We start from the raw sequence: 14,519 nt of genomic DNA on the forward strand, positions 1-14,519 counted from the left end.
CCATCAATCACCTCATCTTTATTTTCCATGTGCCTTGTAGAGCCTTCAGGAGGATCTGCTCCATGATCTTGCTAGGCACAGAAGTGAGACTGACTGACTTGTAGTTCCCCAGATCTTATTTGACCCTTATTGAAAATGGGGGTAATGTTTCTTCTTTTCCAGTCAGTGGGAACTTCAGGACACTGCCATGACCTTTCAAATATGATGGATAGTGGCTACATGGCACCATTCTGATGGACAGTATGGCAGGAAGGTAATAAAAGCAATATGTGTTTGAGTGATTTATATAGTCTCTCAGCACAAGTTTTGAAAACGCTTAAAATTCATTCTACAGATTTCACTATCTTTGCTTAGAACAAGGAAGGCACAAGACTGCCTTTCTTACAGGTATGTATACACAGACAAATGAACAAATAACAACATGATTTTGACCGTCCTGAAAAAGAATGATTTTCCTAGGAGGAAAACTGAACTTAATTTTACCTTTAGGAGTAGGAATTGGTCTCTCAAGTCCATCGACATGGCTTAAGGGGTCATTTGCATCTGGAATTTCCATTTCACCTAGGCAAAGAATAAAAAGTTTTTATGAACTGAACTTCTGGGTTGATCTATCCCTTACAAAGAATTACGACAGCGCGTTAGCTAACTTATTCAGGCCAAATAAGCCTGAGTAGCACAAAAGAATTCCTAATGACAAAATCAGGAAATATCCATACCATGTTAGAAAACATAAAATTCAGTCAGTTCTGGGGAACATCTTGTGCTCTACAGATATGGCCAGCATTGAAGTCCATTTTCCAGCTCACTCTTAAAATAAAGGGATTTACAAAGGACTCAGGCATTTCCTCATCACTGGCCAACCAAAGCAAGCCATAACGCAAATTGATGGACAACCTGTGTTGCAAAATAGCATAGATCTGTTTTTGAAATTACACTACAATAATGCAGATTCTGTTTTTAGAAGTCAGGCTCAGGATCCTTAGTAGTTTTCTTCTCCTTTTCTGCAACACATCACTAGAAAGTATCTCCTAGAAATGAAAACAAAGTAACATAATAATTTTCCCTGATGATTTTACCAGTTTTCCACATGCTGAACTACAGTGAACTCATACTACATAAAGCACATAGTTGACAATTTTAAACTAAAATAAGAGAGGTTTAGGTTAGATTTTAGGACAGGCTGCCCAGAGAAGCTGTTGATGCCCCATCCCTGGAGGTGTTCGAGGCAAGGTTGGATGGGGCCCTAAGCAGCCTGATCTGGTGAGTGGCAGCCCTGCCCACAGCAGGGAGTTGAAACTGGGTGGTCTTTATTGTCCCCTCCAACCCAAGACATTTTATGATTCTGTAATTCCATTATATATCTGAGCAGGCAGAAATAATGCTGGTCTGCCAGCAGTTCTTGCAGGCAGTAGACAACACTTCCATGTTCCTTTGCTTTTGCAGTGTGAAATGATGAAGGTATTGCACATTGCATTATGTCGAATTTCAGCAGAGATACATCACTTCTCATTTTTGCAAGGAAAACTGAAATACACTTGTGTCTACTCCTTTCATTCTGCTTGACCTCCCTTAAATATCATGAGGAGATTAGAATGGGACACCAACATTGACCAGTTAAGGGGAAGACCAAACAATGGAGAAAAAGGAAGACTAATAAAAACACCTCCTTTAATGCAGTATATTCAACTTTGAAATGCTTGTTTCCATTTCTTCCGTCAACTAGTGAGATTCATAACAGGAAAAACATTAAACCAGCCATCAGCAAAGAAATTTTTCTCTCTTTTCCCTCCTTCCCAGACTCATATCTCTTTGTTTCGAGAAGCTTTAAAAAGCAAAGATGGTAAGAGGAGAAAGCATTTGCCAATTTGAAAATGTTTCAGTAATAGTTTTGTGTGATTAATTCTCATGTTTGACAAGTTTATGTCTGGCAAAGACATTTAAGAGAGAATAATTACAAACCACAGACAGCACCTACAAGCAACATCTCCATGACTAAGCAATGTTAAAATTGAAAATCCTTTATCTGCTATATAAATTATAAATAAAAAACAGATCTGTCACTTACATTGATGCCTTTATGAAAGAAACATTTATATTTAATGCAATTTGCAAAGTTCCAGTTGGACCATATTTATTCTGAGTTTTTAAGCTTAACCTTGAATTCACAGAATCGTAAGATAAGATGCCATAAAATCATCATAAGCATGAAAAAATAATTTTTTACACCGGAAATTCTTCTAGTTCAGACAATCAACAAGATACTACAACCAAATAGAAGGTTTTCACCTTGAATTAAACAGAAAAAAAGAATCCTCTCCTAGGAAAAAGACAACATATACCTGTTGAATATTGTCAGTGTTTCTGGAATTTAAATTCCCAACTTAATACATTTTTCTTTCTAGGATTGAATCCTCTACACTTTCCTCAACAGATAATAATCGTTGCAATCATTTTTCCTTAACTCTCTTGACTTCACAACAGACATTTCTTATCATGTACTATCACCAATTTTCCACACATATATACATCAGATTTGCAGTTTTACACTTATTAACTTCTATCCTTTTTCCCATTTCATTTACACAATATTCCAATCTGAGTATCCCACTTTACTTCTCTTTTACTTTCCTTTTTTTTTTCCCCACCCCTGGCATTTTTCCACATCCTGCTGCTGCTAAAATGGGTGAAAATCCACAAAGGTAGAAAAGAAATGTCTAAAGTGTACATGGCTATCATAATCACACTCAATGCCATTAAAGAAAGGGAAGACAGGGAATGTAAAGAAAGACGTACTTGGCTAGGAAAAACAATGAGAAATGAAAAGTAATGAACACAGGGAAAATTCTTTCTCAATACAAGGATTTGTTCAGAGCTAGTTATGACAGTTGACGTGCAGGACTTTGGTCTCAAAATTGCTAGTTCCAACAAAATGGAGCTCAGTGCTAAAAAGCAGTAAGAAGGACAAATTCAGTTAGCATTGGCTATTTCTGGGAAAAGAATAGAGAATAAAATTGAAAACAGCATTATGCTGCTGTATACATCTATGTTACTCTTTCATACATAGAATGTTGCATGTTACTGAGGTCCTCTCATCTTAAAAAAAAAAGGACACAGTGGTGTAGAATGTTCCAGAGAAGAGCAATAAGAATAATGAAAATTACAGCAAAAACTTCTGTGCACCTGCTAGGATTCAACACTGAGAAGGAGGTGGTTGAAATCTTTTCGATCATGAGATTCTTGGACTGTTGTTGAGATCCAGTATGTTCTCTTTTACCAATCTCTCAGTAAAAACATGGAAAATCAGCAAAAGGAAATTTCAGAAAGTGAAAGACCAAGCTTTCTGAGAAAAATTACAGTCAGGCTGTGGTCAAAGTTCGAATGGATTACAGTTGAGAATGGACAAGTTAATAGAAGAAAAAAAGTATATGGAGCTATAACTAATATACAGAAATCACATGTGGATGAGGAGATTCTTGAGCTCAAAATGGCTAGAAGTTAGGAAAATACCTAGAAGTATGTATACAAGCCTCTCTTACCATTTTTCTCCTGCATTTCCTTTTCGCTTCTACTGGAGCAGTGACAGTCAAGAGGTTGACATCTGATCTGCTCTAGTATGGTTACTGTCATATTTTCAACTGTATGTGTCCACACTTCAGACTCCAGGAGAATCATAGCTCATTTCTGAATCTAAGGTCTACATTTGCAGTGTGTGTCAGGTAGAAAAGATAACTAGTTTCTGTCCTCCTTGAACATGAGCAGACAAGACTGCAGTATAACTCCACCTGAATGGATACTCCCCACATAGGGCAACGTGTATTTCATATTGATCACCTACCACATCCTCAGGGATATCCCTCTTTCTAGGGATGACACTGTCAAGAAAAACACAGATGCTGTAAATAGTACTTTTATACTGCTCATCTACAAACATAACTTCTTTACTTTTCTGAGCAACCGAGGAAGTTTTTTCAATGAAGGGAAAATTCCAAAATCAGAGCAGAAACCATACTTAGTCAATATTCTATATTTATGGTGTGCAAAATGTAAGTTGATATTCCATTTCTTAGTCTTATATGTAGCAAATTTCAGCAAGAAGACAAGCAATACATAGAACATTTGTCCAGCTGAATATAAATAATTATTCCTCCTTTTGTTAATTCCCTTCTCCTGACAAATATGAGGAAGACTTGCTTATTGACAAAGATTCCAGGGTAGGTAGCTTTTCTTCAATTTAGGCACTGATGACCAACAAAATATCTAAGAAAACATCCTGTGTTACTGAGATAAGAATGTTCTAACACATGAAAACACAAAATCACCAGATAGATCACAACACCAACTCAGGCTGCGTACTATTCTTCAAGAAAGAACTGCATTTTTTCCTTCTGAAATGGTTAGGAGTTTAAATATCATTCAATACTTGCTAGATTATTGCAATAAGCAGCATTCAAAATGAACAGACATCAAAACAAAGCGTTAATCTTCATTAAAAGCTGAAATCCAAGCAGGCAGTTATTATAATTAATACCAGAGACAAACTAGGGCCTCAGACTCAAACAGGAAGAAAATAAGAAAGTAAGGTGTTTTCAACCAGAATGCGCCTGATTAACTTAGAGAAGTTAAGAGTTGACAGATACAACGCAGTGCAATGCTAATAACTGTCTTTCAGTTCTTGTAGAGCACAGATGAAATCTTAAAGAACTGGAAATTGCGTAAATAATTCCTATTATTTATTTAAAAGGGTAAAAATGAGTGCCAGAGAGCTACAGATGCACCAGCTCAACATCAGTTCTTGAAAAAATAATGGAACTAAAAGGTTATTTTAAAGCATTTACAATAAAACAGAGATGAGTAGTAAATAGTATAGAAATCAACACTGTACTGGCTTAAATGGATTAGAATTTAACACAAGTCAGCAATCCCAAGTTACTGCAAATAAGTAAATATCATACATGGGACATGTAAGCAGTAGCAATCCTTCCAGTTTACTCAACACTAGTAAAGGCCTAGACTTTTCTTTAGTTTTGTGTATCACTCTTCAAGATGGATATGGAACAAACTGAGATACTACAATTAGTGTAATGAGAATGGTCTTGAAAACAAGACAACAAAAAGAAAAAATGAATGACTAAACCTGGTTAGTGTGAAGGAGATTAGGTTCAAACTAGCATTCTCCAAATGCACAGATCTCCACAAATGACATTTTCCAGGGTGGGAGATTAGGCAAGTATCTACTGTACATTATACTGCACAGTTAATTCTTCTTTTCCCTGGGGTGAAAGGAAACATCTTAAGGTCTTTTCCAGTCTCAGATTCTGTGAGGAAATTATGTATCGTTCTACCATGCTATGCTAAATCCCAAAGCTTACAAAGAAATCCTTCTATACAAACAATTGCATATAGCTACAGCTAGGGCAACTGCAGATTTTTCATACAGTAATTCCTTCTGCTCATCAATAATCCTGTCTGTTGATGAAAACACTGAAACCATTTCAGATTTAAATGGCAATATGCAGCCATATTTGCTTCCTGCAACTGTAACCTGTGACTCAGGTTCTAATTCTCTTTCAAAAACATAAAACTTCCAAAATCTCTCTCTGCAGCCTAATACGCTCTAATATTCTGTTCTTTTCTTCATAAAACTTTGTTGACCTTCTGTCAATTACTAACCTCTGGAGCTCCCAAACAAAGGGCCCACTGTACCCTTTGATTCAGCTGCCAATCTGATTACTTTGGCTGGAGGTGGCTGTCTGCTTAGGTTGCTGAATCAGGGCCTTTCATTGAAATTTCTCTTTTCCAACATCTGCAGCCCCTGGCAACCAATTGCAGAGTGGGCTTGGCAGACCTGTAAAGGGTGGTGAATAGTCTACAAAAGATGCAGTTTGTAGCATGAAATCAGTGCTCCCCTTTCATAGTTATAGCAGATTGGAACTGCCACAGCACGTTATTTAACTGCTACAATTTCACATAAAAATATCTAAAGGTAGAAGAAATAATCTCTAGTTTTTGTTGCAGTTGTCCTACTAAAACGTCAGTAAAGCCTGAATAACAAACACTTCTTAACCTGCCATCAGCTTTCAAAGAAGACTATTTTCTGGGTAGTATGGTAAGTAGTAAAACTTATTTTTGAAGACATCCTTAAGTTCTTTTATTACTGTGAAGTCATAAAAGTTAGCTGCAAGTAATTTTAAAAGTTCACACTATCAGACAATTAGAAATAGCACAAGCTTTTGTATGTCTGTTCTGCTGTAACAAGAGCCAAAACATTTAACAAGTATATTTAAAGCAAAGCCAACAACAGCCTGCAAGTAACAGAACCCACAATTCATAAGCATTTTTCAATTAAGCCAATATCTTCTTTCAGTATTATGATTTCTCCTTTCTTTATATTTTTCTCAGTTTTAGCTAGGAACTATACAGAAATGATTTTATGTCAACAAGTGTCAGGAAAAAATGACAAAAAATGACTGCTACAAAGTGTGAGAACTACATGAGGGAACAAAAGGCTGATCTGAGGTCTAGTATCTGTGTCAATGACAAGTATTTTATTTGTTTCACACATAAATTTTTATATTATTATAAATACAATTCTAAATGCAAATATTGTCACCTTCATTCTGCTCTGTGTGACTTCACTACTCAATCACATCGTAACATGTCTTCAAAACCTTATGCTATAATATTCTTTTGTTAGACAAATGCATAAAAGGGAATCTGCATATCACATTACCCTCTGTTATAATATATATATATATATAATGAACTTCCAATACAGCAAAAGATACACCGAATTTGCAGTTTATCTCCTAGTCATCAGCCGGGCATCTTACCTAGTACTATGAAGTCAGCATGACAAGACAAGCCACTTAAAACAGTACTACCAGAGATTCAGCCATAGACTTCAATGAATACTTTATTTTCATGCATATTTTATATTAATTCCATCTGTGTTTTCAATTGCACTGTCAATCTTTTATTACACAACTCCTATTTTCAACTGTTAAATAACTTAAGATTCTTCCTTCTGGAACTCATATTTGCCACTTAAAATGAAAGTTCAGAAACATCAGTGAAAAACACTGATGATAAAAATTTACTTACATTTCATTCACATGGGAACTCTCATTAACAGATGTTTTACCATAAAACAAACAGCACTCTTGGAAGAGAAGATACTCATTGTAAGTAACCAAGTTCAGTACACTATCAAGTTCCAGAGGTTATAAGCATTGAACTACAATTTATTCTACAGATTCAGAGCCAGAATAAAGTCAAGATAAAATTCAGCTGCTCTTACTTTATAACACAGCAGGGCTCATTCAACAATATCCTAGCCTATGCCAAAGAATACCCCAAACCTATTTTCAATTCTTAGGCTTTCTGCAGAGTCCTGGCCAAGTCACCTTAGGCAAAACTGCTAAAAGCATCTGATGCCAAAAGATGTAGACAGATGTCTACCAGGATTTTCAAAATATATAAGAACCCAGATCTAATGTCTTCAGTAAATATCCCTTAACTTTTGTAGCTCTGTTGCCCAGAGGCAGTGATGGGTAAAGGTTAGTTCCTTGATGTCATTGCAGCCATATGGGTTTTTGACTCAGCACAAGAAATTAAGCAGCTTGAAAGCAAGAAGTTGGGACAGAAAAAAAGTCAAGATGGAGTTTTTAGATTACTTTGATAGCTTATGCCACTTTCAATTGATCACAGATTCCAGATTTCAACTGGATTTGGGAGCATCACGGCAGAGAAATTTTGCCGTCACTGTGAAGCGTGAGCTTTGCTCCTTATAAAGAAAGGCAAAAAATAAAGCAACACTTGGAAACAAATTAAGATGTAATTACAGCAATAAAATCGTTCTGAATGTTTAATAAAAAGGAATGCGCTCAATCATATTTACAGCATAAATTACTTGAGGCCTTTTAAACCGCAGAAGCATTTCAATGTCATTTCAAAGTGTTGCAACAGTGAAACAAAGACTACTAGCTATCACAAACATAGCTTCTCTGTACAGCAACAAAAAGCAATTGTGGATGCATTCTAAAGCTCTTCAACACCTCAGATGTAAAATCATAGTTCAAACACAACCAATAGGGGCTGAGAACACACCTGCAGTAGCTCAAAGAATGCTAAGTAAGATGATAATTATCCATGGTAATATTACATGATTGATTATTTTACTGCTTCTGGCTGTGAAAATAAAATAGTCCCAGCCAAAAGGTCGAAAATAATCATGATTTATGAGTGTAACACTCCACCAACTGGAAGAAATAACTAAAAAGTGTTCTTTTTTTCTGAAAAATAATTCAGAGTCCAAAAATACCAGTGCTATTTGCAGCCTCAGGCTGAAATCTGCAAGACTCACGTTCACAAGAACAGTCTTAGCCCAGCAGAACACTTGAAAATAGGTTTATTTCTAAGCATGCTTTTAAATGTTTATGCTCATGTTTTCTATCTTTAAAATGAAACAATTACATTAATCTCTCTCAGTCTAGGCTGTCACAGAAAGAAACAGAACAGATAAACTGAGCATAATGGAATACCAGTTACATACCCTAATTCAGAGTTGGTGAAAAATACAGGCAGTGTCATCACTGCAGAAAATAATATTCTTTCCTTATTTTCACTCTCTGATAATACTGCAAAAGCAAAAGTTGCAACACCAGCCTGAAAAAGGTATGGCTGGTATAGCAAGGCATGTGGCCCTCTGGAACATGGTAAGAACGATCAGCACACTCAGACTGATCAAAGCATTTTTGAATGATAAAAGTTCTTACAGGTAAGTTTTACAATCTCCATCTTCCTGACAGAAAGGGCAGAGTGGGCAAAAATGAGTAATCAATTCTCAAACCCAAAGGCTTGACACTAAATGCTAATCTGAGAAACTTGGGGCCTAAGTTGGAAGCCTGGCTCTTCTGTGCTCCTAGAAATCAAAGCAGGCAAGTGTTCACCAGTAGAGCACTACCCACCCTCTTGGGATTTGTCTTCACTGAGTCGTGGTAGAGGACGATTTCACAAAGTTACACATCTAATACATGACATCAAATACTGTATTTCAAGAGGATCAGCTGCTCATTAGTTAGTACCATCTCTACTATAGATATTGCTCATGAACAATTAGAATAAGTGAAATACAACATTTCTACTTCTCTAAGAGGACAGTTTTCTTTTTAACACAAAGCACTGTGCCTGAAATTCTTAGCTTTTTACCGAAAATCCTCTTTACACTGAGTAGTTATGTGGAAAACGGATTCCTCCCTCCCATTAACAGTTTAACTTGTACAGATGGCTGTAGAGCAGTAGGAAGTAATGAAATCAGTGCACATATGTCTGAGCCGGTCTGGTCACCACTGAGCGCTTCAAGCACTTGTGATTAAAGATTGCTGGGGGCTCAATAGCATCACATGAGTGCACCCACACCATGTCTGTGTGTCTGCATAGGAAATAGAGGACAGGGACCAGGGATCTCAGGATATGAAGCAAACTAACACTTGATTTGTATTTTAACCTCAGAAAAATGCAATCCAGTTAGTTTACGTGAGAGTATAAAAGATAATTTATTGATCTGTATAGGTTTTTCCAAACTTGTGTAATTGAACTATTTATTTTAACAATAAGAATTATGTTTAAATAATATTCACATTTCTTTGTTTGACTCTGTGTATATCTAAAACAAATGGTTTCTGCTAAAATGCTGCTTATTGACTCTAGGCAGAAAAAGGTTATTTCTTCCTACTAGAGGATCAACTCAATCCTTCAGATTACACATGAATACTCACAGTGAAGCCATAATGGTTGCACGCTCTGAGTCCCATTTCTCTTTTTTCTGTTGTTTAAATTCTCTTCACTGCTAAAGGAGGAAATCAGTTCAGCTGTATAAATGGACTTCTTTGATGCAGTTGTTTTTTGTTACTTGCTTTTAATTAACAAAACCAAGCAATACTTATTTGCATGAAAAGTGGTGGGATGCTGTTTGATCTTCTCATAAACAGTATTAAGAAAAGTGTAGAATCCTGAGGTAGAAAATAGAATGAGTGGAACACTTCCACCTGGTCACAGATGCAGTTTCCAGTGGGTAGATGGAGCACAGACCAAGTGGGAACCTGGTCACAGCCACAGAGATACTAACCAACATGGCTACTTCCACATGATGAGATGCTGCCTACCATCCCCCTGCCTGCCTGCACATCAAGCAAGGAGCACTCCCCTAGCCCAGCCTGGAGAGGAGAACCAGACGTGCACGCACTAGCAGGCAGCTCCAATGTGCTTTGCGTTTTCCACCTAACTGACACATGAGCTCCCATGGTCACTCCTCACTATGCAGTTTAATAATTGTAACTGATGCTAATCACACAATCAACATTAACCATTTTATTATTTTATGATGATTCCATTTCAAGACTGCCGTGCTGCCATTTTAATGAATCTTGAAATTATCTTCCAATTGAATCCTGCACTTATAAACACCTATTTCACAAACTGAAGCCTCTTCTACTTTGCTGTTACCCCGACAGCAGGACCAACACCACTTCTGGTTCATTGTATGGCTCTGATTTGCTCCTACATCAGAAAAACAAAACCAAAAACTGTGAAAGCCCTGTTTTCATAACATGTAAGCTACGAGAGACAACATACACAACCTGAAGTCAGGTAGCAAGGTTAGCTTATGGTGCTTAGCCATGACTTCATATTCTTACTAATATTTATTTGTGCAAATCTTACTTAAAAGTCACATTTACTTCAAAGACACATTTAAGGTTTCATTTCAGAAAAGGACTCATTTGAAGTGATAGCCTGTATTTTTAACATATGCAACAATGAGCTCACATAGTAATTGGTAGAGGACATCCCTCACCAATTATGTATGACAGTACTACACTGGATTTCCACTGGTACTAAAGTAGTGTAGAATCAAGCCTTTCCATCCTTGTTAACAGAGAAGCCACCTTATCAGCACTATGTATTTCTCTAGTATGGCTTGTATTCAGCCTGTAACATAATTAGAAGTTCAGACTGCAGTGCTGTGCAGGCTGTGATCCATAGAGAGAACTGCCAGAAACTGGGCAGACAGCAGCTCAAGCTCAGAATGCACAGACCAAGGGTTCAGTTAAGATCAAAATGAGTGAAAATGCAGCAGTGGCATCAACAGTATGTTGAGTCAAACAGAGCAGGAGAGAGAAACCAGCAATGGAACAGTACAGTAAATGAGAGGATAAATTCAAAGCTGCATATACTTCTCAGGCATCTGGCTATTTTTGTTCAACTGCATTTCTATTTAACGGAATTTGCATGACAAGGGATTATCTGAAAATATAGCAAGCATGAGCTGCCCTTGTTAGCAGTCAAACATCCACAGATTGTCAGAGGTGACCTATTAGTATGGTACAGAAGTCCAGGAAGGCTTGTTTACTTTATCTGCCACCAGTTTCATGAAAAGACATTTTTCTTCATTACAGCTATTAAGCATGAACTTATCAGTACTGATTATTTTAAAATGTTAGTTATTTTCAAAGTCTATTTTTGCGAGCACTCAGCAGTTTCCTCACTCTCTGTACATATATGAGATTCTATGACTTTCTATAACTGTTCAACTACAGCCAGTTTTTCATTATTTTTTTAATTTAACTATATACGTACCTGTGTTAGGCAAATTACTGCCTACTATTACTGTAGTAATAAAGTTATTGGAGCTTGTTTTTTCTGACAGATACTTTGCATGCTTTGGGAAAACACTCAGGCAATCCTGTTGAAAGCATTAAGCAAGAAGCATATCATACCCTAACAATGAGCTATCTACCGTGGCACTAAAGACATACATCTTTGGAAAGACTGGAGTAATTATTTGTATGTACTGCACTGTACACCTCTAGCCATAATATTAAGAAAGCACTGGGAAAAAGCTCCTCAAGATCCTCCACTATACTTTCTGCCTCTTAGGTTTTCTAAAAAGCAGCCAACATGGAAGAGAGACTTGGTGATCTACAGTCCACCTCTACGAACATAAAAAAGATGTAGTCAAAGATCTATTACAAAACAAGGAACTTTGTATCACTCTTGCAATGACTTCTGCAATATTTAAAACTACTAAGACCCCAAAAGCCAACCAGTGGATATACTGCCCTTGACTTTGTCATTCCAGCTTAGTCTATTTTTCTCCACTATGCCTCTGTATTCTGTATTCTGTTTTCTGTTTTCTGTACATTAATCTGAAATACCTAGCCTCACTTTTTTGCTAATTACTGTATAGACAATAGATTATTAGGTGCTCTGCTCAGTTACCTGCTTGTCCATTAATATCTGCTGCCTACACAATATGGCAGAGGTAGTATCACTTTCTGGAAGAAGAATATCACATAGAACCTATTGAGATGCCTCCTAGGACCATGAAAGTCTTATCTGAAACACATTCTAAGAATATTTATTTTTAGTTTATTTAGTAAGTGGAAATATTATATTATTTGCCTTTTCTACTATGAAACTCAGGAAAAATGAACAATATATTCCTTTATATTTCAGAATTAAAAAATTCTCTATTTCTAAACATAGCTATATCCAATAAAGCTAAAACACAGTCAAATTAATACAGCAAGAAATCTCTGTTACAAAACAAGATAACTTGCCACATTGACACAACAGACCTTGTAACAGAGAACTGACCATAAACTTGAACACATAAACATGTCATATCAATGTAAACATAATGAAAGCACAGGAAAAAATCATATGCAATCAACTAAAAACTGTCTGCACTACATACACATTTATCTCTTTTTTTCTCCTTTTCAGTAAAGAACTCATTACAATATAAATTTCAATCCCAAGCTTGTCCTCCAAACTCCACAAAGGAATCTAAATGTCATAGCTAATGATGTTAAGCCAAAAGAGAAATCAGAGTTTAGTATGAAACACTGGATTTCTTTCATGCCTACAACTACAAATACGAATTTAAGAAAAGAACAGCAGCAGAATGAGTCCATAAGCGACATAAATCCCTGTGTTTAAAGTAAAATTCAATAACGATGACAGGAAAAGAATTGTTGCAAAAATTAGCTTTGAGAATTCTTGTTGTTTCCACAGCAACACAACCTTCAGAGATCACAGAAGGATTAAATTCCCTTATTATACTCCACCTCCCATGCTTTATCAATCACTTTTCATGAAATGAAGGCCTCACATTCAGTGAGTTAGATTGGCAGGTTTTCATGAAACTTCTCCATAGACAAAAGAGGCTACATACATAATATACTGTGTTACTGTAACAAGGCTTTTAATTAGATTTGAAGAGATCTTACTGGCCTGAATAATAAAACTAATAAAATAATAGTAATAAAAACTAATAAAAATAATAAAAGCAATACTTACTGGACTGAAAAATTATGGTAAAAATTGAACACAGCAATATCTTGCTGCTGCTCTAGTTAACAAACAAGGCTTCACTACCTTCTCATTTATTGGTTCTGATTGCTATACCTTCAATTTTTTCTTATTTTTTAAAGAAGAGATATATAACAATGCTACTAATAAAGCTGCACTACAATCAAGACAGTAACTAAACGTTTATATTTGCATTTTGCTTTTCAAAATAACAATCTAACACTCAAAACCAACCTAAAAGCGCTAGCTTGTCAACTACAATTAATATTAGCCAGGTTAGTATGAGAACCAATTACATCAGTTCACTACAAAAGTGTGGATAATGAGGTATATTGTGCAAAACCATTCACTATAGGATACAAAGATGACTGAATTTCTGTAGTTTTCTTCAATGCTACAGATTAATCATTCGAAAGAGTCTACTTAGCTTCAGTTACACTGAAGAAAGAGAAATAAGGAGTAGGAGCACAAGTTGGCCAACAGCAACAGGAACAACAGCTACAGTTCTTACGACTTCAAACGACTCCAATGATATAAAAATGGCTGACCAAAATCTAGAGGAGAATATAATTTAAACTATAATTTAATATCAGTAGCAATGTAATTATTCAGCTCAGCATCACTTCAGTCTTGTTGTATTATTTAACACTGCAATTTTCTGAGTGCTTCTGATATTTGGAAATAGTAAAAGATGTGCATAACAGATGGATAGAAATAAATGTGTTTGAGCCCAAAGTTCATAGGTTAATTCTTCACTATGTACTGCACAATGGGCCAAGATAAGCACATCTTTAGTGTGGGAAGTAAGGTGTTCTGTCAGTTGCAATAGTCATGAATGTTCTTTGAATTTCAAAGTAGTTTTTTTATAAAAATGTATTCAAAATAACATATAAATTCCCTTTAGATGTCAAAATTAAAAAAAGAAAAAAAAAGAAAAAAAAAGATGACTTATGAAAAAAAAAATGGTATTTATAGTGCCTGTAGGTCTCAATTTTTTAAAATGTAATTGTTTACAAACCCCCAAGCACTTGAAGAATGTGTAGGATTATTAGATTAGCAGAAGGAAGTTGCTACACTGAAGAGAGTATTGAACTTTTTGTTACCATTCTTCTTTTCCTCATGGATAGCATTTACCAGAGTCTATCCAT

General features: G+C 36.0%; 1 protein-coding gene across 1 annotated transcript in view; it reads right to left on the reverse strand.

Annotated features, from left to right (window-relative positions):
• The window catches only part of ROR2 (receptor tyrosine kinase like orphan receptor 2), a 151,792-nt gene that overhangs the window by 42,826 nt on the left and 94,447 nt on the right, over positions 1 to 14,519 (reverse strand). The window contains exon 2 of the mRNA XM_052700995.1: positions 484 to 561. Within this exon, the coding sequence (XP_052556955.1) occupies positions 484 to 561 (78 nt within the window). The remainder of the gene's footprint in view (positions 1 to 483; positions 562 to 14,519) is intronic.

Source organism: Tympanuchus pallidicinctus, unplaced genomic scaffold (assembly GCF_026119805.1).
Source record: "Tympanuchus pallidicinctus isolate F22 unplaced genomic scaffold, pur_lepc_1.0 scaffold4, whole genome shotgun sequence".
NCBI lineage: Eukaryota > Metazoa > Chordata > Aves > Galliformes > Phasianidae > Tympanuchus > Tympanuchus pallidicinctus.